This window comes from Aspergillus welwitschiae, assembly GCF_003344945.1.
Source record: "Aspergillus welwitschiae strain CBS 139.54b unplaced genomic scaffold BDQ94scaffold_15, whole genome shotgun sequence".
Classification (NCBI taxonomy): Eukaryota; Fungi; Ascomycota; class Eurotiomycetes; order Eurotiales; family Aspergillaceae; genus Aspergillus; species Aspergillus welwitschiae.
The window spans coordinates 575,357-597,806 of NW_020798709.1; the positions used below are offsets into that span (position 1 = coordinate 575,357).

General features: G+C 49.3%; 11 protein-coding genes across 11 annotated transcripts; 7 read left to right on the forward strand and 4 right to left on the reverse strand.

Moving 5' to 3' along the window:
• Positions 1 to 1,056: 1,056 nt before the first annotated feature.
• Positions 1,057 to 1,401, reverse strand: BDQ94DRAFT_143510 (uncharacterized protein). The gene has a single exon (XM_026766247.1). The coding sequence runs from the start codon at positions 1,339 to 1,341 to the stop codon at positions 1,165 to 1,167; it is 177 nt and encodes a 58-aa protein (XP_026626677.1). The 5' UTR covers positions 1,342 to 1,401; the 3' UTR covers positions 1,057 to 1,164.
• Positions 1,402 to 2,307: 906 nt separating this feature from the next.
• On the forward strand, positions 2,308 to 2,606 carry BDQ94DRAFT_143511 (uncharacterized protein). The gene has a single exon (XM_026766248.1). It carries the CDS (start codon positions 2,326 to 2,328, stop codon positions 2,584 to 2,586), a length of 261 nt encoding a protein of 86 aa, XP_026626678.1. The 5' UTR covers positions 2,308 to 2,325; the 3' UTR covers positions 2,587 to 2,606.
• Positions 2,607 to 4,744: 2,138 nt separating this feature from the next.
• Positions 4,745 to 7,395, forward strand: BDQ94DRAFT_143512 (URC4/urg3 family protein). Its single transcript, XM_026766249.1, has 4 exons — positions 4,745 to 5,337; positions 5,429 to 5,918; positions 5,976 to 6,568; positions 6,633 to 7,395. The coding sequence occupies exons 1-4, from the start codon at positions 4,999 to 5,001 to the stop codon at positions 6,714 to 6,716; spliced, it is 1,506 nt and encodes a 501-aa protein (XP_026626679.1). The 5' UTR covers positions 4,745 to 4,998; the 3' UTR covers positions 6,717 to 7,395.
• Positions 7,396 to 7,486: 91 nt separating this feature from the next.
• BDQ94DRAFT_143514 (Rag GTPase GTR1) lies at positions 7,487 to 9,468 on the forward strand. Its single transcript, XM_026766250.1, has 2 exons — positions 7,487 to 7,875; positions 7,948 to 9,468. The coding sequence occupies exons 1-2, from the start codon at positions 7,682 to 7,684 to the stop codon at positions 8,753 to 8,755; spliced, it is 1,002 nt and encodes a 333-aa protein (XP_026626680.1). The 5' UTR covers positions 7,487 to 7,681; the 3' UTR covers positions 8,756 to 9,468.
• Positions 9,469 to 9,670: 202 nt separating this feature from the next.
• Positions 9,671 to 12,033, reverse strand: BDQ94DRAFT_143515 (AP-1 complex subunit mu). Its single transcript, XM_026766251.1, has 7 exons — positions 11,919 to 12,033; positions 11,613 to 11,835; positions 11,409 to 11,537; positions 11,011 to 11,240; positions 10,457 to 10,946; positions 10,014 to 10,385; positions 9,671 to 9,889 (listed from the first exon to the last, which is right to left on the reverse strand). The coding sequence occupies exons 2-7, from the start codon at positions 11,649 to 11,651 to the stop codon at positions 9,809 to 9,811; spliced, it is 1,341 nt and encodes a 446-aa protein (XP_026626681.1). The 5' UTR covers positions 11,652 to 11,835; positions 11,919 to 12,033; the 3' UTR covers positions 9,671 to 9,808.
• A 529-nt stretch (positions 12,034 to 12,562) lies between these two features.
• BDQ94DRAFT_143516 (mitochondrial 54S ribosomal protein mL57) lies at positions 12,563 to 13,860 on the reverse strand. The gene is made up of 3 exons (XM_026766252.1): positions 13,399 to 13,860; positions 13,096 to 13,328; positions 12,563 to 12,972 (listed from the first exon to the last, which is right to left on the reverse strand). The coding sequence occupies exons 1-3, from the start codon at positions 13,784 to 13,786 to the stop codon at positions 12,817 to 12,819; spliced, it is 777 nt and encodes a 258-aa protein (XP_026626682.1). The 5' UTR covers positions 13,787 to 13,860; the 3' UTR covers positions 12,563 to 12,816.
• A 769-nt stretch (positions 13,861 to 14,629) lies between these two features.
• BDQ94DRAFT_143518 (uncharacterized protein) lies at positions 14,630 to 14,887 on the forward strand. Its single transcript, XM_026766253.1, has one exon. It carries the CDS (start codon positions 14,652 to 14,654, stop codon positions 14,847 to 14,849), a length of 198 nt encoding a protein of 65 aa, XP_026626683.1. The 5' UTR covers positions 14,630 to 14,651; the 3' UTR covers positions 14,850 to 14,887.
• Positions 14,888 to 16,569: 1,682 nt separating this feature from the next.
• On the forward strand, positions 16,570 to 16,970 carry BDQ94DRAFT_143519 (uncharacterized protein). The gene is made up of 2 exons (XM_026766254.1): positions 16,570 to 16,861; positions 16,918 to 16,970. The coding sequence occupies exon 1, from the start codon at positions 16,635 to 16,637 to the stop codon at positions 16,806 to 16,808; it is 174 nt and encodes a 57-aa protein (XP_026626684.1). The 5' UTR covers positions 16,570 to 16,634; the 3' UTR covers positions 16,809 to 16,861; positions 16,918 to 16,970.
• Positions 16,971 to 17,396: 426 nt separating this feature from the next.
• BDQ94DRAFT_143520 (succinate dehydrogenase cytochrome b560 subunit) lies at positions 17,397 to 18,451 on the reverse strand. Its single transcript, XM_026766255.1, has 3 exons — positions 18,210 to 18,451; positions 18,061 to 18,151; positions 17,397 to 17,923 (listed from the first exon to the last, which is right to left on the reverse strand). Exons 1-3 carry the CDS (start codon positions 18,247 to 18,249, stop codon positions 17,488 to 17,490), a joined length of 567 nt encoding a protein of 188 aa, XP_026626685.1. The 5' UTR covers positions 18,250 to 18,451; the 3' UTR covers positions 17,397 to 17,487.
• Positions 18,452 to 18,585: 134 nt separating this feature from the next.
• On the forward strand, positions 18,586 to 19,251 carry BDQ94DRAFT_143522 (uncharacterized protein). The gene has a single exon (XM_026766256.1). The coding sequence runs from the start codon at positions 18,824 to 18,826 to the stop codon at positions 19,166 to 19,168; it is 345 nt and encodes a 114-aa protein (XP_026626686.1). The 5' UTR covers positions 18,586 to 18,823; the 3' UTR covers positions 19,169 to 19,251.
• Positions 19,252 to 20,577: 1,326 nt separating this feature from the next.
• On the forward strand, positions 20,578 to 22,193 carry BDQ94DRAFT_32061 (transaldolase family protein). Its single transcript, XM_026775488.1, has 7 exons — positions 20,578 to 20,761; positions 20,815 to 20,858; positions 20,920 to 21,048; positions 21,119 to 21,227; positions 21,290 to 21,521; positions 21,598 to 21,937; positions 22,033 to 22,193. The coding sequence occupies exons 1-7, from the start codon at positions 20,689 to 20,691 to the stop codon at positions 22,093 to 22,095; spliced, it is 990 nt and encodes a 329-aa protein (XP_026626687.1). The 5' UTR covers positions 20,578 to 20,688; the 3' UTR covers positions 22,096 to 22,193.
• Positions 22,194 to 22,450: the final 257 nt, after the last annotated feature.

The following is a 22,450-nucleotide window of genomic DNA, read 5'->3' on the forward strand; positions in this document are numbered from 1 at the left end:
GCGGTACTGGTAGGGCGGGTAGTCAGTAACTAGGCAAAGATGACAAGATTAGTAGTCGCACTAAGGAGTCATGTCAGTCGCTTCACTAGCATCGGGTCTGTTGCCAGTAGCCGCCGTTGGGATTACGGGCCATTTCAATGGACCTCTCCAGACCCAAAGGTAAAAGCTCGGACTAGTCCGAGTCGTCCTATCTCCTGACCAAGTTACACCAGCGATGGATGAGCGATTCTTTGGTCTCTTCAGATATGGTTATATCACAATGGTCATGGTGTCGTTGGCTCATTACGGCCTCGAAAATTAAAATACCCGGAACGTTAAACTTGAAACCCGAGCGACCCAGCAGTATGGCCAGGGCCGTGTTTTCCGCGTTAGCGGGTACGCCAGTGCATTGACATTTGTCATTTTTGGAGGGGAAGAAGGGAGGGGCTTGCAGCAACAGTGCATATCGACTAATACAAGGGTTTACTGTGTATCATCATTGCCTCTTCCCCCTCCCAAAAGTACAGGGTGCGCGGAGTCGTTCGGATAAAACCTTCCCAAACACATACAAGCTCCCCCAATTAGCACTATCAGTATCGTATGATATTATACCCCAGTAGTACTCCTGAGATGCTTATGGCTAGTAACCACACCATGCCTATATCGGGGGAACCTCAAAATTTGGCGACACTTCCCACTTATTGTATCCTAAGCTAGTATAGGCGCCTTCTTTGCACAACACATGCAGCTCGTGATACCAAGTCTCTACTGCACTAGATCCACTCGAACCATGAGATGTGATAATTATTGCCAATAGCAAGGCCTATGGGAGCCACAATGGTCTCAATGGAACAGTCATAAGTTCAAGGAATATACCTACAAGGCGTCGACCTTTCTGGGGTTCGACTAGCTGCAGAGTTCATCAGCCAAGGAACCCCAGTACATGTGCCAGCTGCCAGTCTGAAACGGTAACAGTAACACGTATCTAAAATGACACCGCGGTATATACCATACCAGTATAAGACGAAGTGGTCAGGGCAATCTTACTTAGGCCAGACACGGTCGCTCTCGCGACATCATTTATTGAAAGACTACAGATGCGCGACATCGGGGATGCGGAGGCTTTTTGGAGGGGCAAGAAGCCGAACTTTATGCTGAAGAGGATTCTTCCGGCCGAACTCAAAATCACAAATGGCTGGTTTGATCCGTATCTCCGCTGTGGTACTTCTTCATAGGTGTGATAAAGATCGACTCGAGGGAATATGCAACATGGAATTCTAAAGGGGAAAACAAAAACGCCTGTAACCTCAGATAATATTGAACTCCTTCACGCGACAGCATGGGTATGATCGGCACAATCATGCCTATATCTCGTACGCATCCAAGAGCTGTCAAAAGGAGGTTTCTGGGCGATAGGACTAGCTTCTGCACAAAGTAACGTGTAGATGATGTTCGTAGTTAGGCTCAATCCGTGTCTCATAGAAGTGTTTCACTTGCTTTCTGACAAGCTATGTTAACCTAAGAAGGTACTCAACATCGGCTGCTGCTTCCTATTCTGTGGGGAACCTACCGACTGTGTAAGGTATCCAAGCCCATCTCTTCTTACAGCTGCTATCAATGATCACCATCCCGCTCTACATTTCCAATAGGGTTGTCGGAAAGTGGGCTCAACACGAGCGCGAAGCTCAAAAAAACATTATCCCGCCCTAGCGCGCTGACTGCCGACCAATGTGTTTTACAAAAGCAAAGATGACATGCGGGTAGCTATAGAAAAGCAACCTATACGTATTGGGTTACGAAGCTCATCGGACGTGACCCATGTGAAATCGCAGTGTTGGTAAATCGAACCAGGGGTTTAGTATTTCGCACTTATAGTTGACAAGAACGTGAAATGTATCCCAGACCTGCGGCACTTCCTGGCCACGATTACCTCTTTGCGATCTTCTCCAGCCAAACTAGTGATACATTCTGCACCTGACATGCCTGAGAGAGACTAGAAACCATTTCCCTTCGGATTATTCGCTACTAGTTCGAATATTCTGGTGTGGACGATCCTGCCGGATTGAGATCGACACGGCAATAGTTGCGTGCCCGCGTACGATTCAAGCCAAGGTCCACCTGAACCATAAATGCGCGTATCGGCAACTTCCCTTCCTCTCGGGAGTCGCACACTTGATGAAAATAGGGCTGCCGATCTAAAAAGGGCCAATTCTTCGCATACTGCTGGTCGTGCTCCTTACTGCAAATTTGCTAAACCCGGAAGTTGTAGGTGGCAGTAGGTGCCGAGACGAAAGTCAGGTCAACCGCAGCGCGATTGGCACGAGTAGTTGATCTTCTGCCTGAAGCATGATCGGCCTTCGGCTCGTTTTGGGATCTTCAGTTCTCCAGTTGTGCACTATAGGGTCACCAACAGTCATAACGCCCCAGCTACAGTCTGACTATCACATCTGTTGGAAAAAGACGCGAGGCGGTTATCTGACAAAAACAGCCTTACTGTTACTGACTCTACGTCGTGCTTACTATTTGGAATATACTATGCTTCACAACGCCCGATTCCACTCTTGTGGCGCAGCAGTAAGTAACCTAGTTAATATACTTCTTTACTAATACTTTCCATACTTAGCACCTATACGTGGCATCAAACCAGAAGCCAAATATAGCAATTGCCAGAGCAATTGGCAATGTGAACACTATCTACACTCTAGTTTCAATTGCCTCTCTCTCTCTCTCTCTCTCCGAACTTGCCACCGCCTGTGGATCAGGATTGCGTTAGCATAGCAAAACGGTATGGAGGCAAGGCTGCAGCGAGGCTAATTCCTCCTGAACTGAAACATCGACATGCACGTATAAGGTGGACTATGCCGACTATGCCGAGGCTATAGTCAATATGGGGTGATAGTAGCTAGATAGACGCGGCGTAAGCTCAACACCCCTGAAGTAGATAGAAAACAGGAATCACACGCCATCAGATCGGAGATATTCCCCAGATAAGCGGGAGCATCGCACTATAACAGCCAACATTGCGCCTGAGCAGTGACTATTGGCCCTGCACACCATTACCACGATTGTGCCGAGTATCAGTGCACTTCGACAGAAGATAGCTAGCTAGGAGTGGACATTGAAGAAGGTGGAGAGCTTGACTGATACCCGCTGCTGACCTAGGTTGCCAAGGGGAGGAAGGGGGGGTTGGCGCTCGGTCAATATTCACAAATATGGATGGATGGAGTATATCCTATCTATCTACCTGGTGCCCTCGTTAGCATTGATTCGAGTCATATCTTGGTTTCCCTTCCCCTCTATCTTTGGGCTACAGGCGGAGGAGCCATGGTTCCATAGGAGGGACATGTCCCGATTCGGTGAAATGCTGGAGGCGCAGAGTGACTAACAGCCAGCTAGATCCGCCGTGTCGGGGCGAGGAGAGGGGGGCAGAGCAAATGAACCTGGTATAGCCTTGTGCGCAGGCTTGTCTGTGCTCCTCTTTTTCTTTTTCGGTCCTCGCTAATTTAACCTATTTTTCAATTGGTTCCATCGATCTGGACACAGCATCCCTTGGTCGGCCGTAGCACCGAGGAGGAAGTTGATGGGTGAGTTTAGGGGGAGGTGCTAAAGTAGCCGTCCAAGACCCGTTGGAACTGCTCCATTCTGGGAAATTTGCACTTTACCAGACACGGGGCCAGTTATGGGCTCCCTCCCCCACCATCACCGGGACCAGGTACCGGTCTGGTACCGTGCGGTATGGTAATGCGTGCGTATGGATGGGTCGGGTTGGGTTTATCATGCATGCACCATCATGCACCTACATGCTTAGGGCACATCAGACATCAACTAGTTAGATGCATCTTCCACTCTTCCAACTGGTCTGATATTCTCTGACCTCATCACTGGCGTCGGGGCGATTGCGACGCGGACTGAATACTCCGCGGTAGTCTTGGTCCCTTGGCCCTGAGTTCAGCCCTTCTCCCCTAGGAACGGACTGACTGACTCTAGACACGACCTAAGGCATGGGATGGATGGTCGAATTCTGTAGCCTATCAGTATCTTATGGGATTATCGCCGTTAAACCTATATGTGGCCATTATACTTGTTTACTACTGGCTCCATTATTGTTCTTCTCTCTCCTTTTACTTTGTACCTGACAGGGACTACTTACTCTTGGGTGAAATACCAGGTACTGGTGGAAAGTCAGTTCTTTTCAACCCACTACATTTCCAGTAGTATTGACGACCGTGGGAACGGTAAACAATGGTACGAATCGGTTCCTATCAGAACGCTAAATCGGCCAACCCGCCATGCACCCTTTTTAACATCGAACTGGAGCCTTTCCGACAAGGCCTCTGCCCCCCTCAAGCTCTCCACCTCCCGACTCCGAGGGCTCGACTAGTTCACTGGGTACTGGGTGTATGCTCCGTGAAGGTCCAGTGGCTACTGACCACTCCTTTTCGCTCCAATGATGTCTTGCTAGTTGGGCTGCTAACTTTCCTAACCTTTCCTAACTTCTCCTAAGCTCTCTCGCCCGCCCCGCCCCGTATTATTCCTGTTATTATTATTTCTTGTCCTTATTATTAGTATTATTGTCCCTCCATGGTGTAAAGAAAAAAAAAAAGTTTTAGGCCCAAAAGGATTGAAAAGGGCCAAAAAAATTACAGAAGGTAGAAAAATAAAAATAATAACAAACAGAAAATTAAAAAAAGAGAAGAGTCAGACTAAAGAATCAAAACCGAAGTCACCCACCAGGGCCTCTTCTTCTTTTTCTTCTTCGAGTCTCCCGCAACTGCCGCAGATCACCATCCTTTTATGTACCTTTTCCCCTCTGGTGTCCATTTTTCCGGTCTGCGTTTCTTCTGGCACCAGGGCCTCTCATCTGTCTTTCTTTTTTTCTCCCTTCCCTTTCCTCCTCGAGTGTTCCACCTTACTGTCAATCCCCTGGCACGAACAAGTGTTCTTTCTATCCCCTGAGCGCTAGGGAGCGTTTGTTGTGTTTCACCCTCCGACTCTACTATTGAACCCCCCCTCGTCACCATGGGTCTCTTCAAGCGCAAAGACTCCAAGAACTCGATTCAGAGCGAGAAGGAGGATTTCGACTCGACCGTAACCGTTAACAGTGCTCGTACTTCAAATGCATCATTGAGATCGCCCGGTTACAAGGGGAGTGGGCTGCCTGCCTCCATTCCAGAACTACCGATTGCCAAACCACCTGATCCGGCCCTCGATCCAGCGGCCTACCTGCGGAGTATCCATGCTGTCCGCGAACGCTGCAGCCTTGTTTTGAACAAGGCCAAGAGGAACAGGCTCAACCACTTTGATGTGGATATGGGCAAATTCATGGCTACTGCATCCTATATTGTCTCCATTATCAAGGTACATACTATATGCTACAGCCCTCTCGGCCAAAAGATTAGCCGTTTTCTTCATTCTCCCTGAGGTTCGCTAATGAAGCTTTCATTTACAGAGAGATTATGGCCCGGACTACGACTCCATTCCTCCTCATGGCCGTTGGCAGCACTTCGACGTGGGTGGACGACCTCGTGTTAACCAATTGCTTCAGTCTTGGCCCAGTACCATCGATGCGCAAGAACGTACTCGGCGATTGATCGACCTTTTCGTTGTTTCCGTCCTTCTCGATGCTGGTGCAGGTACCAGATGGTCATACAAGTCGAAGGAGTCCGGCAAGATCTTTTCGCGGAGCGAGGGTCTGGCCGTGGCAACCTTGGAAATGTTCAAGAGCGGTTTGTTCAGCAGCGATCCGACAGAGCCTTGTCAAGTGGATGGGGCAGGCCTGAAGAAGATTACGGTGGAAGTACTGGCAAAGGGAATGCAGCACTCCGAGACCAACCCCTTGGCGGGAATTGAAGGCCGAGCTGGTCTTCTGATCCGACTTTCCGAGGCCTTGAACAACCAGGATTTCTTTGGGGTAGACGCTAGGCCAGGCAACATGCTCGGTAAGGCTTTATTTGGTGGAGGCTTGCTGGGATTTTTTACTAACATAACATCGTTAGATTACCTCCTTTCTCACCCGTCAACCCTTGCTTCCTCGGTTCCAATTGTACCCATCACCACGCTATGGAGTGTTCTTATGGATGGCTTGTCTCCCATCTGGCCGCCATCCCGAACACAGATTGATGGGCTTTCTATTGGAGACGCTTGGCCGTGCTCCGATCTCCCTAAGTCTCCCCCGGCAAAACCCTGGGAGAGCATCGTCCCATTCCACAAGCTTACGCAGTGGCTGTGCTACTCTATCATGGTTCCCATGTCCAAACTTATGAAGATCCATTTCGCCGGCAGTGAACTGCTCACGGGTCTACCTGAATACCGGAACGGTGGTCTGCTGATTGACATGGGGCTGTTGACTTTGAAGGAGCAAGATCTGGAGCGGGGTATTGCCGCATACAAGGAGAATGCGCAGATCAAGGGCCAACCCAACGTGGAAGTTGTGCCTCTCTTCTCCACGGATGACGACGTTGTCGTTGAATGGCGGGCTGTTACCGTTGGGTTCCTGGACGAGCTACTGGATGAAGTGAACGGTCAGCTTGGACTGACGGGCGACGACCAATTGACCCTCGCACAGATGCTTGAGGCTGGATCTTGGAAGGTATGTGATACTTTCGGCGCTCGGTGTTTTATGTGGGCGACATTTGCTAACGCAGGAGTAACAGGGTGGCCGCGAGATTGCCGAAGTGTCGAGACCCAACACGAAAGAACCTCCGATCATGATCCGTTCCGATGGCACTGTTTTCTAATGATCGCATATCTGTTGATGTTTTGGATACCTGACACCGCCAGTCGACGCCCGTTCCACGGCTGGTGGTCGTGCTTACGACTTTGATGACCGGATGTTTATGCGTCTTTACTACTTTCGTGCCCATCGCCTGTGGCCCACCCTTTTTCTGTTCGTTTTGTACAAAGGTCTCTGCTGCGGCACCTGGCCGACTTTATACCTAATTTCTTTCTGTAGGATCATCGTGATAAGATGATCGTCTACCTTTCCTGTACACAGTTCCTTGGGCCCTTTTTACCTTCTTGCCTATATTTGGATGGAAATGTGACCATAAAAGTTTACATGGCTGGGATTAGTCTTTCCGCCAACAGTCTAAAGTCCTGACTATTTTCCTTTTTGAAAAGGAATTATTATGGGGATAGTGTCTCTGCTAGTTTGATAATATTTGGGTTCTAGTTAATCCACTATGGATGAAGTGGAGCCTGATGATTGGCAAACCCCCCTTCCGTGCAGAAAGTCTAACAACAATGGAGGCACATGGGAGGAATGTGGATGAACGCCACCTCCGTCGACCAATTTCCAAGGCAGGAGGAAGGAGATGGATAGTCTCGGTGAGAGAGAGAGAGAGAGACAGACATACTTTTCCATCATGCATCCCATCCCCATGTCAGCAGCCCTGGGGTGGACCGTGCTTTCTCCACGTGATGGAATCGGAATATTATTGATCCCGGCGAAGCTCATGCAATGACGCCCGGAAGGCTGGTCATCCGGTTGCTGCTGCTCTCTGTCCAACCACCCTCGCCCATTCATTGCCTGTGGAGATCGCTACCTCCCTCGACTTGCAGGGTCCTACTGCATCCCATGGGCTGGAGGTATTTATGCGGATGCTAAATCCCACATCTTTTCCACGGTTGCCATCCATCTGAACGATCACCAGCCCCGTAAGTGCGGGGTACGGTTAACGGATAGCTCCGGGGAACTGCCAGAATGGATATGCGCAAGAAGAAGAGAAAGGTCCTCTTGATGGGCAAAAGTGGATCGGGAAAATCGTCTATGCGCTCAATTATCTTCAGCAATTATGTTGCGAAAGATGTCCGACGCCTGGGTGCTACCATTGATGTCGAGCACAGCCATGTCAAGTTCATGGGGAACCTCACGCTGAACCTCTGGGATTGCGGAGGGTAAGTCGCAGTCTCAGGCATTTCTCGAAACATTCCAGTGTCTAACCCAATGTGCTCTTTTACCATAAACAGACAGGATGCATTCATGGAAACATATCTCGCGTCTCAGCGAGGGAACATCTTCTCCGACGTCGCGGTCCTGATCTACGTCTTCGACATTGAATCCCGCGAGGTCGAGCGCGATCTTGACACCTACAACGCGATCATCAACGCCCTGAAAGAATACAGTCCCAATGCCTACGTATTCTGTCTTGTGCATAAGCTGGATCTCATCCAGGCCGAGCACCGCCAACGCATTTACGAGGAACGGTCGGCCTTGATCCGCAGTCGTTCGGAGCATTTCAGTATCGACACCTTTGGCAGTAGTATCTGGGATCAATCGCTCTACAAAGCGTGGGCCGGCATCGTCCACAAACTTATTCCAAATCTGACTGTCATTGAGCGCTTCCTGCAAGCCTTCGCCAAGCGAATTGATGCCGAGGAGGTCATTCTGTTCGAACGGTCGACCTTCCTCACCGTTACTTCCGTTTCCTCAGAAGTAGGCGACATGAACCCCATCTACGATCGCCATGAACGTCTCTCCAACATCATGAAAGCCTTCAAGCACTGTGCGGCCCGAAACACTCATACAACCCCTGCATCTGCCGGTTTCGTTGTCATGCACACCAAGACTCCGCAGTTCAATGTCTTCCTCGGCCGTTTCACAGACAACACATACATTTTTCTGGTTGTGCCGCCTGGCGAAGCAGCCTACAACTGCGCCGTTCTCAACACCATGCTAGCTCGCGAGGGCTTCTCCAAAGCCGCCGCAACCGGTCACGGGGACGGGTTTCCCCTCCCTGCGGCTGAATCCCCGGACAACAGCAACGGGACCCATTGATTTGACTACTCAACCGGCCGCCAACGGCCATCCCTCAAATCAGCCAAGCACTTTACCGAGTATGAAACGAAAAAGGACCTGCACGCCTTATGACAAGAAAAAGAAAACAGCTTCTTACTTCACTACAACAACCAATCAATCACCTATTAGCCAGCGTCGTCACACACGGCATTCTAGCCTACGAAAGCTATGAGCAGAAAAAATGTGTGGAAAGTACGTAATGCAAAACGAAAACAAACCTGTTTTATTAAAAGACAAAGATACCCTACTTAGCATGCATGGCATTCTATATGTATGTATACTGTTCTTTCTTCTCTCTCTCAAACTCACCATATCATATTATATCATACCATACCATACCATACCATATCGATCTTATCTTTTCCAAACTCTCTCTCCTTATCCAGTTCCATACTTTCTTCTCATTCTGTAACATGCCGATTGACTATGTTTCTGGTCATTGTGTTTCACGGCTGGTAAAAGTTATTGTCTTCATTTGTTATGACTTTCTCCACTCATTCGCCCATATCTGTTGGTTCTATATTGCACGGTCATTATACCTGTATGTTGGAAAAAAAAGACGATGAAGAAAGACGAAGAGGACAGTGATGGAAGCGACTATGCCATACATTGTATGATCGTGAATTAGCGGAAGAAAAATACAGTATACTATGATTACTACCAATAGTAAATAGAAAGTATTTGATGTGGTTTGAAGTAATATTACCAAGTAGCCAACAATGTTTCAATACATTAATACCGGATAAGTGCGTAGAAATCTATAAGGCAATGGCGAGGTTTCTAGATTTGCTTGTCACGGTCACATGCCTGAGGCCTACTACTGACTACTTAGTATTTACCTATTCGTCTATATAGTCCGGGAAAGACTACCAGTTGCACCACTACATTCAGTCAGTCGAGGATCATGTGCTAGTGCATCAAATCTGTACGAGGAGTACACTCCATCAATAGATGAATGATCCATGCTTGATGCAAAGAAAAAGAGAGAAAGTATATCTATTGAATGAAACTAAAGAAGAAACACGCTTTACATCATTGTACATCTGGCATGCGGACAGCAATGTCGCCTGATTGTGTTATATATCGCACCCATGGGAGGGAGGGGTATTGTAGCTGCATTCATCGGGTCATTCGTTAGCATCCATTGCATTGCATTGTGCTTGTGCGACAAGGCTTCCAATCCAACTGATGGTGGGTTGTTGAAGGGAAGGGAGTTGACATGGAATTATGGACATACCTTAGGTTCCGTGATCTTCAAGTACCGGACTTGGATACCGCTAGTAGTGAAGTAAGGGATTTCGAATTTGACGTTGATCGGCCGTTTTGCCTTGCCCTGCCCAGTTCCACCCATGCTACCTCCGAAACCGCCGGTCATGCCACCGCCGTGCTCGTCGTCGCCCTTTACGGACGGCAGACCCAGCTCTGCGCGCATGAGGAACTCCTTGCCTCCGCCGAACTGCTTGATCTTCCAGATGATGGCGGATTTCTCAGGCGCGTAGTGCACGGTTCCGATGTTGGTGCGGAAACGGGGTGAGTCGGCATCTTCTGGGACTGGGACGAGGATCTCTACGTTGTTGGCAGTGCTGCGGCGCTTGAATTGGGCCTTGGCCTGTTTGGGAGGAGTGACGTTAGCTTGATGGTTTGTCTCTCTAGTATTATAGGCAGGGAGTTGGGCCGCACCTTCAACATGTACTCCATGCGCGAACCAGAGTGCGACTCCACCAGACATTCCACCCAAATCAGAGGCTTGACTTGGGTGTTCAACCGGTAGCTCATCAGCTCGAACTCGCCATCCGGGGGAATGAAGCTGATGGTGCGGTCATTCTCGAACCGAGAAAGTCGGACACACTGATGGAACTTGACGTCCTCCATCTCGACGGCCTTTCCTCTTGTTGCGCGACCCGTGGTTTCGAACATGACCTTGTCGTTCAAGCCCAGACGAAGCTCCGGCATACCACTCAGATAACACTTCATCTTGATAGCTCCGAGAATCTCCGATCGCAACACGTTACCAGACGCGGACACGAGGAGGTTAAGGGACTCCACAACATCAAGGAAGACTTCGTTCTTGCGGTACCGGATACCCTCACTTCGCCATGACACGGCATTGGTGACAGCAATGGGTGGTCGGGCTTGGATCTCCAGCTTGTGTGATTCTTGGGTAATGTATCTGCCACGGAATCGTCAGCTGTGGTCCTCCATTACTCGTAGTCGCAAAGACGGGTCCGTCATACTCTTGCAATATCTTGCTCTCCGTCGTCTGCGGGTAGCCAAAGTCCATCATCTCATCGAGCAATTCATAGATGATGACAAAGTTATCGCGGATACTCTCCTCCTCCAGTACTTTGAAGTATTCCGTGAATACCTCCACGATCTTGTGCAGGAAAAGGAGGATCTCGGTGGCATTGGTGTTCTTCTTAGTCAGGGCAAGAATGTAAAGGTTGCTGTGACGGATGTAGAGGTACTAGGTAAGGCGGAATTCTCAGCAATTGACCTCCATGATTCTGGGTTCCTTTCTGGGTATGCGCGCAGGGCTGATGTGGGAGATGGTAGACACAGCGGGTTGCGGGGAACGGCGGGGGGAGGTGCAGGTGCGCCGCCGCAGCCACGAGTCGGAGACACAAATACGTACGTTAATTCCTTCGTGGGAAAAGCACGGAGCCACGGCGGAGCTCTCTTCTTCGGCGTCACTGAGTAGGATGGGGAATTTCTCGACGGCGGACATGGGGATGTCTCCGCGGTAGTTTCGGGCTAGAAGGGTCTAAATAAACGGTCAGGTTCCAGGGGATCACGGCGGAATTGTTCATGACAGCGCAACCTCCACGGGGGTTCATACCTTGCCCTTGAGATCGAGGAAGAAGATGGCCGACGCCATCGCGCAGGGATTCGAAGGGAGGTCGTGGGTGGAAAAGTGAGGTGGAGGTTAAAAGGCGCGAGGATCGAGGAGGTGAGTCGGGCAGGTACTGGAGGACTAAATGGGCGGGAGGCTCCTGGGCGAGATTCAACGGGAGAGGCCAGCGAAACCACTAGTTCAACATGCTGGACTTGCGGGGAGGTAGCTGCGGACAGTTGTGCATCAGAGACAGCTCAAGAGAAACATTAAACTGGGGAAATTGTAGAAAACCGGAGCCGGAGAACTCACAGGAAGCAGCAGAAGGGGAGGTCTTGGCCGATGTGCCTGCGATGAAGCTGGAATGGAACGAATATCATGCGAGACTGACTGATGATGCGGCCATCGGGGATGCTCTGCCTTTCCGCGTGGTATTGTTCCGTACACAATACACCGCCAGACAAAGAGCTTGTTGCGGGGTAACTTACCTTGACCTGGTCACAGTGGTGTATGTAAGTGTATCAATGCCTCAGGGGTCTTTGATCAGAGCGCTAATCCTATTCGAGATATCCGGCCAGTCCAGATCTCCACTAGGCCTGATGGAGCCTAGCGCTGGTCACGCGCGCAGAATATATTTCGGCCGTCGCAAGCGAATTCTCTTCCTCTTCTTTTCTTTTCTTTCTTTGTACCATACGCCCTTATAAGACAGTGCAAGGCAGCTCAAATTGCTTTTTGTGATTTCTGGGTCCTTCCGTGACATTCTGTCGTGGAGTTCCTGGTTTCTCATTGCTGACTTGCGATACCAAGGTGCGAAGACTATGCATCGTGTATTCGAGGGTTCCATAAGAGCTGGCCGGGTATTTTGCTTACTGTTACCCGGGCGGTGTCAGAGGAACCGTACATACTTTTTGATATCTACTATATTTGTTAAAATTAATAATGGCATGCTGTGTGAATTGATTCCCAAAGAACCAAAAGTATACTTGTAACAAACGTAAGAGAGAAGACAGAACTTCCGGTGGTATTTGCAGTCACTATATAAGACAAGTCGTAGATAAAAATACATAATATATGGCGGATGAAGAAAAAGCCCCAACACATACACAAAACATCCAGGGCACAAAGAAACAAGGGGAAGGTGAAAAGAGAAAAAGGAAGTAACGCCTTGAAAATGCACCTGCGGCCATTTCCCATAAATCAATCACCCAAATCAAGCCGCGATCTTGAATCCCAGAGGTGCTAATATGCGCTCACGGGCCACCTTGTTCGCAACAGCATTGCCCTTCTCCAGGGAGATGGCACCGATCACAGCGTACATCGTGTGGGCGAGAACGAGGTCCATTCCAGAGCTTTCGAGGTTGTTGGGCTACACGTAAACACGCCGCTGTTAGCAGGAAATCCAATCTGACCAACTCACAAGACAATATCAAAAGCCCAGCAGCGCAAGGCGTCCGAATGTCGTCTTAATGCACGGGAACCGTAGACTCACCTTCCGAGGGCACCATCTCACAACTCTCTGCATGTCATACTTGTGAGCAAGTTCCGACAGCTTCGTCTTGCTCGTAAGGAAGCTCTTCGTGTTGTAGTCGAGGTTGTCCAGGCTATCCAAAGCCGGGTGAGTGAAGGGGACCCGGCCATACGCATCGGGGGTGGCAGGGTTAGCAGCGTTGCTAGGACTCTGGACCAAAGCCAACGAAGCCTGCAGCTGAACAATACGCTTGCCTGTGTACAACCCCATCCGCATTAGTATCCAATCCCGTTACCATTCATTGCACAGCAACACTTGACATACCCAGGAAGGCCAAACGGTCATTGAAACCTCTCCGGCCCTGATCAAAACTCTTGTGTGTCACTGCGAGCCACTTGGTTTCCTCCGAGAGCATCTTGTCGCCGTCGTTTCCGAGCATGAGGATGTAGAACCGGTCCAGAACCTTGGGATCTGAATTCACGGGGAACTCGGGGCGGTTGGAGTTGAGTCTCAAGGAGAACGGCGCTTTGGCACGAGGCGGCGTGTACGACCACCGGGGCTTGTCTGCATGGTTGACTGCTGCATCTTCGGTGGCCGTCGAGAGTCCTCGCCGCGGAAGGAGACCGGCTGCGATGGAGTTGGGACGAGCGAGGGAGCGGCATGCGGAGCAGGAGGCGGTCCTGACCGCGCGAGTCGATAGTACGGAAGCCATTGGATAGAGGAAGGGCCAGAATTCGGAGTGTTGGGTAAAAGGGAAGAGGTCGCCAGGCCGGGTCTTTTTCCACGATCGATGGCGGCCATCAATAATAATTCCTTTGGAGGAGGAAGAATTCGGAGACGTGGCGCTAGTCCCGATCGGGATAGCCGCTCAGTTCTCCGGTTCGCCGGCCAAATCTGTAGTTTCGACGATGGATAGAGAACCACACGCTGGAACCAATCTCGTTTTCCATCTACGAAGGTTACTTCAGTACCACTACTTGTGTTTCATCGATCAGGCATCTTTGCCTACGAGTTACTACTCGGAGCCCATCCCCATTCTATCCGGTTGCGCTCGAGCCATCAACACCTCAGCCGTATGGATCTAGAACAAGAACATTGCTTCACAAAATATGGAACTGGCGGGAATGTGTAGGCTAATTGTTGTACGGGAGGCCCATGCAACTCCTTTTATATCATTCAAGACCAACTATCAGTTGTCGGTGACGAGTGTCGCCGGGAGATACGGAAAAATACATGCCACCAACTGCCAAACTTGACTTCCGCAGTGACTTCCCCAAGAGCAACAGTGTGCACTGTAAGCCAAATGCAAGAATACACCATATTAAGTGAGCAAGACTGTTGGCGGTTAAGCCGTGCCTCATGGGAAGCGCGCCAGCCAAAAGCACATTTGCCGTCTGGGCTCCCGTTGTACAGCTCGCGGGAATCAGCCAGAAAAGTACTAAATGACTAACAATTTCCATAATGCTTCTATTCAGAAAGGAGCCGCTGATCTGTAGGTACCTGACCATAACTTGCGGCACGTATTTCTACACCGCAACGTTGAGCGGCAACTAGTATCCCTTCATATCCTTGTCAGCATGCGTGACATGCAAGCGCTAGAGACCCGGCCGATGGTACTTATGTGCAATTGTTGTAGCACTTGTGTTCCGCCAATCCCCGAATATTGTGTGCATCATGTCACTCAAAACTGTGGTATGTCTGAGCGTAAAATCAGCACATACTTCACTCGGCAGTTGTTCCATGAACCAATGAACCAAGTTGCCGCTATACAGTGATGCAGTGAAGTATCAGACGGTATCGGCGATATTAGGACGGATGTTGAGCATCTCACGCTGCTTGAGAACCATAAGGGCATGTGAAATTAAGATGGCATAAGCTTAAGGTACGTATCACGCCTCTGAAACTTGGCAATGAGGGCCATGTACCCACAGTCTGACTTTCAAGACTATCCTTGTGGTCATTCTATGGCATTAGGGCTGGAATTCAAACAAAGACAGTAAATTCTTCTCATGCAAAACGGGGTTGAGATACCCTTTACTCTCTGAATTCTTTCCGTAAAAGGTCGCTCAGACCGTTGTGCTCAGTCTTTTGCTGGATCTAGCCTGCTGCTGCGCTTACCCACAAGCCTCCGATTGTGTCTAGAGTGGCATATTGTAAGGATGGTACGTGTCAATTGCGGCAAGACACCAGTTACTAAAGCAATGCATCGTGCCTCAATGCGTCGCTTTGCGGTCGTTGGCAGGAACTCATTGAGCATCCGATTCGACGCACTGCTTGCCGCGGGGAGGCAGTCTAATGCAGTCCCTGCAACAAACAGGGCTATTCCCCCGCTTTCCTGAATCTTCAACATACTCCAAGTGGCACAAGGCTCAGTAATTGATCCACGTGCTTACTGCAGTGTGCCTTGTATTCCACTTCCGTAACCTGGACTCTTCCGTATCTTTGCCGGCTGCCATCAAATTCTATTGGTAGACCGCTCGCTCGGAGATCTCTAGAGCTTGCCAGCCCCAACCATCGTCTGGGATGGCTTGACTAGGAATGGAATGGTCGAGAGGCAAAAGATAGACATCATCAATACAATGTCGATGCTTGGATCCTGTTCGTTCTCAGTACACCAGCTTTATCAGCTGAGTAGTCATGTGTGGCAGTCAAGTTGCTTGGGCCAATGGCCCCCGCGTTTGATCGTTTGCACCTAACCATAGGTCCCCGGGATCGGATATCAGCAGACAATGCTGCTACATCTTCACGGTTGCAATATCAAACAATCATCCGTGATCCCTCAAGGTACTTGAAATCATAGCGACGATGGCTTAACGGTGTAGACTAAAGAAGGAAAAGTTTTCCCAATAGAGGATCGCGGGCAAAGAATATCGGCGGGTGGCAGCTCCCGTTTAACATCCAGTGGGGTACAGTATAGCATGAAAATGCGGGCATAGAAGTCCTGCAGCCGTTATCAGCTGTAGTGGACCGTGAACTTTTGGTCTTCCGTACACTCGAGGATTGCTGAGTTGCAGCCCGGAGTTTCCAGCCGTCGGGTAACCAGCAAGGAAATTGACCTCTCTAAGAATACGCTATGCACTGGGCTTTGTCAGTTTATCCTTGAAGAAGCAAAATATCTGGCCATTCGTCGAAACATACGAGGACAACTACGCTGTTCAACATTACATACCACAAACATCCGTCGGGCCCTTGCAGAAACGGCAAAAATCCCATCAAGATCCGGCGATAGCCATGAAGATCACCGTTAAACCATCGGGAGTGTCATATCCACGCGGTTCCTCACTGCTGGTAGGACGTTGATCAGTATGGCGGTGTACAACTCATAGACATCCTTCGGACCCAGAGCTGGGCTCTGGGGCTAGTATTTAAATGCGGGATGTTAGCCAACTCACACCATGAGAAACAGCTCATATCTTACCCCGTTGCCATCTGTTCCTTCATTGATCTCCAATATCTGCAGCATATCATCAAGCCCTTCAGACTTATAACCACATAACTTGTACCATCTTATACCCTCATCAAACCAGCTGCTGCCAATACTATCCTGTCAATTGACCTCCATGTTTACCGAACGGAGATATCGCGTCATGTATCGCGCTAATTTCGATTTCCTACCCGAGGACCTCCCTCTGCCGATTTGGGGCAGCTGCGAGGATATCGCACTAATTCCCAATTCCGTGCATGATCCACCTTCGCCTGGGATACCTCCTAATCCGCCACCAAGCCCTGCTTGATCATCAATTGTTCAAGGCTGGTGCTTTAAGGACAGCGCAAACTAGTAGAAGAGGTAAGTTTGTGCAGAAGCAATAACCTGTCCCAACGATGCTGAGTGAGGTTTGGCAGATCTGCAATGAAACTTGATGAGAAGGGGAAAACATCGCAGTGCACCATTGAAGCATCGATAGGTGAAGGCAATAAAAGGGGAATATTGCAGAGAATTGCGGACTGCCAGGCTCTCAAAATAAAGTCACAGGGGAAATGGGTATAGAGGCGTGGCGGATTGTTTTTGGTTCCATTGTTGTTTTTGTCCTTTTATGATTTTTGAGGAGTTCAGGGTGCAGAACGCACACTAGACAATGAGACGGCCAATTTTGCATGAGATCCATGATAGTCATGACCAGAAATCCCGTAGATCTCCAACCTCATGGCTTGGGGACATACCTATCCATTAAAGCCATCGCCCTACCTTCTCTTCAGGCAGTTATATGGCTCACGGCTATGGCATTAGTATCTGTTTCAATATCTCCTACATGCCGACAATTTCCACGGCTTGGGCAATGAGACGGAGCTCAGAGTTCGCGGTGAGAAGATGTGAAGTTTGATCCAAAAACAGTCGTCAATTGACTGGTATAAAATATATTGCACGAAAACAATTTTAAAACACAACAGGAATCAGAGGTATGTCACAATAGTTCACAGGAAAGCAAGAATAAGAGCGCTAAGAGTACTCAAACCCACCACAGTCCAGCCGGACTTGATGACCTGGGGGTTGGTAAGACCAGCACCAGTATCCCAAATCAGGTGGCGCACGCCGTTCATGCAGTGGTAGGTGAAAGGCAGGGCCATGGTAGTCTTCAGGGCAACCTTGGCGACAACAGGGAGAGCGGCGAAAGCGGCAGCGGCGGAGGCAGAGCCCAGATCCCAGCCGAGCATGGGAGAGGCGAGGTAGGCACTGGCATAGAGGTAGAGACTTCCGGACAGAGCAATACCGGTGATACGGTGGATACTACTGCCGATCCATGTGATCTGGGGACGGTAGATGCTAAGGTGGGGAGAGACGGGGCGGTTGAGACGCTGCTGGGCGAGGAGCTTGGTAGGGTCGGAGGAGTTGGAGGAGGTAGCAGCATGTCTGCATGACAACGTTAGCAACCCGTCTTCCGCCTCCACTTAGCGACATTCGCTTCATGACGTCGAATTCGATATCGCGAACCCCTCCCAAGTCGAAATAGTCGCAAATGAGAATCCCAATCACGCGTAGTAGCTTACCTAGTCTGAACGGTTCTTCCAAGAGCAACGGCAGCCGGAGAAACCGAGTTCATCAAAGACCAACGCAGAGCGTAGGGCTGCTGGACGGCAACTGCAACATTGAAGTCAGTGTCGCGCGATTAGCTGAAGAGGATGAAGTGAGTACGTACGCCGCCGCAACGATTGCTGAGCAACCTTCTGAGAGAGCATGATGAAATTGATGACCTCAAGAGATAGTGAGAGGCTGAATCGGGCACACGAAGCTGACCGTCGTCGTCGTAGTCGTCCAAGAAAGAAAGTGGCCTCGAACTGCCGACTCTCTCGTAACGCTTCGGAATCACGGGACGGACAACCTCGGGTTCACCTCCCAGTCACGGGACTTCACCCGATGCCCCAAAAACAGCCAATGAGCAGTCCTGCATTACCACTCGGAAGATCCATCTTCCATCTCCTCACCGCCCGCCAGTTCCGGCTTTTCAACTTTTGTGTGTTTCTCCCGTCGCTTTCTCTTCCTCTTCTTCTTTTTTCCTTCTCTCCCAAGGGTCTCCGCCCACGTTGTCTACCAGTCGGGATGATGTCGACGTGCTTAGCAGGGCCTCACTGGTCCGGCATTCTGTCGTGACCGCCGAGGTCAATGAGATACCTGAGAAGGAGCTGTCCCGTCGTTAATCGCCCATTCTTCTCTGTCCTATGAGATGGAAGGGTTTCATATCAGGGTTACATCACTTTAGGATTCGTTAAAGAATTCACGTAAAACTAGCATTTAAGCTCGTGTAAACCAAGCATGGAGACCATTTTGGAGTTTGGAACATGGCACTATAGCCGAGAATGTGGAAATTCTCCCAATAGGGAGACAGGGGTTGGTATTCCTGTTCATTCGTGTGCCCGCTACATTGCTTGCTCAGCAACTACTGAAGAGGTTGTGGGAGGTGTTGTACTGGACCAGCCATTGCCTCCTCTTGCTTCGGGGCTTGCTACTGCTGTTTCGGCTCGTTTTCGCAGCGAAGCCTTAGCAGGACAAGCCCCAAGCAGCTTCATCATCTGCTCCCAATGCAAACGTCAAAACATGACTCCGATGTGGTGCGAGTGCAGGATAAGACTGGCCAAACGAAAGCCCTACAAAGTGTAAGCTACTTGATAAGCGAGGGAAGGCCAGTCAATGCTTGCATGGTGCTCAGCAGGACCATCCATGAGGTCATCGCAGCGAGCCACGAAGCTCATTACGCCCATATGTACCTTCTTTAGTACTTGATCACCAATGCCATTTGTGGCCACTGCTTAACGGTCTGGTTGGAACAATAAGAACCGGGTGGATATCCATTTTGTAGTTGTGTCTCCTCCACTGAGAAGGCACCATTATCATAGCCTGGCACTACAGGCTGGGATACTTTGATTCCTAGAGTTGAAAGGCTTGCTGATGTGGTAGAAAGCTCTCGCCATCAAGTTCTCTTATTATATGACATGGAGATGTTCTGGGTCCTACAATAGGCAGGGGAATAGACAGCATATTTCGGTTCATAATTCGGTAACTGTTACCCAGACCCGAGACTCACTGGGGCGACAAATGGCCCGCCCACTCAGCAACACGGTAAAAGTTCTAACTACACTTCAGAAAATATACAGGAACTCTTCATGAATTTCCCAGATATTGTAACTATACGTCTGTTTTGTCAAGTTACTTCCCATTTCCCGAAGAGGCCTGATGTTCGAACTTGTAGCTAAGAGATAGTGTCAGTTTATATCGCCCGCATAGAAGAACACAATGAAGACGACGTATAGTAACCGAGTCTGAGTTGGTCTAATAGTGATTCCACTGTATCTGTAAAAAAGGCTCCAACGTAGCCAACCACATATTGTACTCCAAGCACCTTATGTGATTCATATAGCTTCTTGTTGTTTGGTGGTTTCGCCCAGGTAGCATTCGGTTAAGCCGGGGTAAATGCGGGGGAGTCCCGCAGCGATAGTACTCAATCACAATATCGACAATTCTACATTAGAGGAACATGACATAGTTTGGAGCATACAGAAAGAATGATTGCGCAATTCGGACTATAGAAATTGTTAAGGGTTTGAATCTACAAAAACAACGACGAAGCGCGCCCATACAACTATTAACTAGTATATATAGTGAATAACAAACTACAACCGTCGACAACCAATTTGCGACTTCTGGCAACCGATAAGCTCGGAAACCATGCAGTACTAAGGAACATCTACAATCAAGACTGGTGCACCTTCAATAGCTCTTAGCTGACAACTGCCGATCAGTATGTCTATCCTGGAGCTTGTTCTCGCCTTACTCAACATGACAGAAGGCTAATTAATTAGTGAAGGAACCTACGGACTTTCTCCGTAGGCATCGGCTTTCTCTCCCGACCAAACCTCCGTCCTTCTTGGTCGGAGACAAGAGACTCTCGGCCCGAAGGCGTCCAAAGAATAGTATGAAGCACTATTTAGGCTAAACATATGAGATGGCATGAGGGGAGGTTTACGAGGCATGCTTATCTGATCTTCCCCTCCTCTCCTCCATGCCCAGCCTATCTACTTCGTGTTCTTATTCAACCCCTTCGACTCTCCATTACCAAGATATCCAGCATTACTATCGAGATCATCAATCAATAACCCTTCATCAACAGTAAAGCGATCACCATGACCATCAAATCTGGACTCGACTACATCCGCTCTCGCTCCATTGTCGACTGCGACACCATGGACGAGCAAGGCACGTATCTCGCTTCCATGCACCTTTTACTATCTACTAATATAGAATCACAGTCGCCAAAACCCTTGGTCCCTTCCACGACTGCACCTCCAACCAGGTATATACATACAATCCACTGCACTCACCCCACCATACCACTCGGCTAACAACAACACCAGGCAATAGCCTACAACGAACTCATCAAGCCCGAACATGATGAGCTTCTCCACTCCTCTCTCACCCAAGCCAAAGCCCTCATTCAAGAATACCCCGGTCTAACCATCGAAGAACTTGCCATCGAGATAGCAGTGAGTATACCCTGCCCTTCTCTTCATCACCATCAACAAACACTACTAAATAACACATCTATAAAAAAAGATGATTTCCCTCTCCCTAAGAATCGCCCCCCACATCACCGGCCACATCCACATCCAAACAAACCCCTACTACTCATACTCCACCGAAAAGACCATCGTCAACGCCCTCCGTACGTGCATACATCTATCCCCTCTACATACAATACCCCACCTCTAACCGCAACAAAAACAGGCATAGTCAAACTAACCCACCGCCTCTCCCCCACCCACCCCCAATCCCACATCTGCATCAAAATCCCCAGCACCTGGGAGGGTCTCAAAGCATGCCAAGTACTCGAACAAGCCGGGGTCCGAACCCTAGCCACAACCCTTTTCACCATGCCTCAAGCCATCCTAGCAGCAGAAGTAGGATGCACGTACATAGCACCATACGTGAACCAACTGAGAGTCCATTTCGAGCCAGGGTAGATATACCCCCCAAATACCCACTATCAACAGAACCCACATAATCTATATACTAGTACTGACAGTTCATCACAGCTTCAAAGACCCCTCCCCCCTCCTCCACTTCAGCGCCCTAGCCCAGAAATATTACGCCTCCATCGGATCCCAAACACAGGTATTACCCGCTAGTCTGACGTCCACGAACGAGATCTTCGCGTTGGCGGGTGTACAGCACATTACTATCGCACCTGGATTATTGGAAGAGTTGGCCAAGCCGTTGGAGGGGAAGGTACCTGTGGAGTCGTTGTTTGATTCTCCTGCTGTGGTGGAGGGGGCTGTGCCGGGTAAGGAAGTGTCGTATGTGAATGATGAGTCTGGGTATCGGATTGCGTTTACGAGGGATGCGGGTGGGTTGAGTGAAGAGAAACTTACTCAGGTAAGCTATATGCTTTTGATATTGGGGGTAGTAGATGGATGGAGTAGAATATTTGAGTGGTTGATCTGTTGCTAATGGTTTATACTACTATCTAGGCTGTGAATATCTTCTGTGATATGCAAGACAAGTTGGTTCAGGTATTCAAGGGGTTGAATTGAGTAAGAGGAGGGTGGAAGTGAGATACTACTAGCTATGTAATTAAGGTTGGGCTTATAGGATATCCCTCTACACTCAAGTTCAAACCAGACATCTATCTATCCTAATAACCATTGTTCTCTTCTACCTACCTACCTACCTACTCCCATCAACCCCTCACCCGCTTTTGACTAAACCAAGTCAATAGAACGAACTTTCTAGTTACTTAATAATGATCTAGCCAGCCCACGAACCAAACAACCCACCCTCAATAAAGCAATTGAGCAAGCAAAGCAGCATACAGGCACGCAAACGGACTTGGGAGTCTGAGTCTGAAAACGCCTGCTCATGCAATATAGAATGCCATGCCAAGAATAT

Bases quoted from the DNA above. Each gene is read 5' to 3' on its own strand.
- BDQ94DRAFT_143510 (XM_026766247.1), bottom strand. From the start codon at position 1,341: ATGATTGTGCCGATCATACCCATGCTGTCGCGTGAAGGAGTTCAATAT.
- BDQ94DRAFT_143511 (XM_026766248.1), top strand. From the start codon at position 2,326: ATGATCGGCCTTCGGCTCGTTTTGGGATCTTCAGTTCTCCAGTTGTGC.
- BDQ94DRAFT_143512 (XM_026766249.1), top strand. From the start codon at position 4,999: ATGGGTCTCTTCAAGCGCAAAGACTCCAAGAACTCGATTCAGAGCGAG. The intron at 5,338-5,428 runs GTACATACTATA...TTTCATTTACAG, and splicing joins ATATTGTCTCCATTATCAAG to AGAGATTATGGCCCGGACTA. The intron at 5,919-5,975 runs GTAAGGCTTTAT...TAACATCGTTAG, and splicing joins TAGGCCAGGCAACATGCTCG to ATTACCTCCTTTCTCACCCG.
- BDQ94DRAFT_143514 (XM_026766250.1), top strand. From the start codon at position 7,682: ATGGATATGCGCAAGAAGAAGAGAAAGGTCCTCTTGATGGGCAAAAGT. The intron at 7,876-7,947 runs GTAAGTCGCAGT...TACCATAAACAG, and splicing joins AACCTCTGGGATTGCGGAGG to ACAGGATGCATTCATGGAAA.
- BDQ94DRAFT_143515 (XM_026766251.1), bottom strand. From the start codon at position 11,651: ATGGCGTCGGCCATCTTCTTCCTCGATCTCAAGGGCAAG. The intron at 11,538-11,612 runs GTATGAACCCCC...CCGTTTATTTAG, and splicing joins TCCTCGATCTCAAGGGCAAG to ACCCTTCTAGCCCGAAACTA. The intron at 9,890-10,013 runs GTATGTCCATAA...CGATGAATGCAG, and splicing joins TGAAGATCACGGAACCTAAG to CTACAATACCCCTCCCTCCC.
- BDQ94DRAFT_143516 (XM_026766252.1), bottom strand. From the start codon at position 13,786: ATGGCTTCCGTACTATCGACTCGCGCGGTCAGGACCGCCTCCTGCTCC. The intron at 13,329-13,398 runs GTATGTCAAGTG...GGTTGTACACAG, and splicing joins TGACCGTTTGGCCTTCCTGG to GCAAGCGTATTGTTCAGCTG. The intron at 12,973-13,095 runs GTGAGTCTACGG...GTTTACGTGTAG, and splicing joins TGAGATGGTGCCCTCGGAAG to CCCAACAACCTCGAAAGCTC.
- BDQ94DRAFT_143518 (XM_026766253.1), top strand. From the start codon at position 14,652: ATGCGTGACATGCAAGCGCTAGAGACCCGGCCGATGGTACTTATGTGC.
- BDQ94DRAFT_143519 (XM_026766254.1), top strand. From the start codon at position 16,635: ATGTTTACCGAACGGAGATATCGCGTCATGTATCGCGCTAATTTCGAT.
- BDQ94DRAFT_143520 (XM_026766255.1), bottom strand. From the start codon at position 18,249: ATGCTCTCTCAGAAGGTTGCTCAGCAATCGTTGCGGCGGC. The intron at 18,152-18,209 runs GTACGTACTCAC...TCAATGTTGCAG, and splicing joins TCAGCAATCGTTGCGGCGGC to TTGCCGTCCAGCAGCCCTAC. The intron at 17,924-18,060 runs GTAAGCTACTAC...GTTGTCATGCAG, and splicing joins GGAAGAACCGTTCAGACTAG to ACATGCTGCTACCTCCTCCA.
- BDQ94DRAFT_143522 (XM_026766256.1), top strand. From the start codon at position 18,824: ATGGAGACCATTTTGGAGTTTGGAACATGGCACTATAGCCGAGAATGT.
- BDQ94DRAFT_32061 (XM_026775488.1), top strand. From the start codon at position 20,689: ATGACCATCAAATCTGGACTCGACTACATCCGCTCTCGCTCCATTGTC. The intron at 20,762-20,814 runs GCACGTATCTCG...ATAGAATCACAG, and splicing joins CGACACCATGGACGAGCAAG to TCGCCAAAACCCTTGGTCCC. The intron at 21,049-21,118 runs GTGAGTATACCC...CTATAAAAAAAG, and splicing joins AACTTGCCATCGAGATAGCA to ATGATTTCCCTCTCCCTAAG.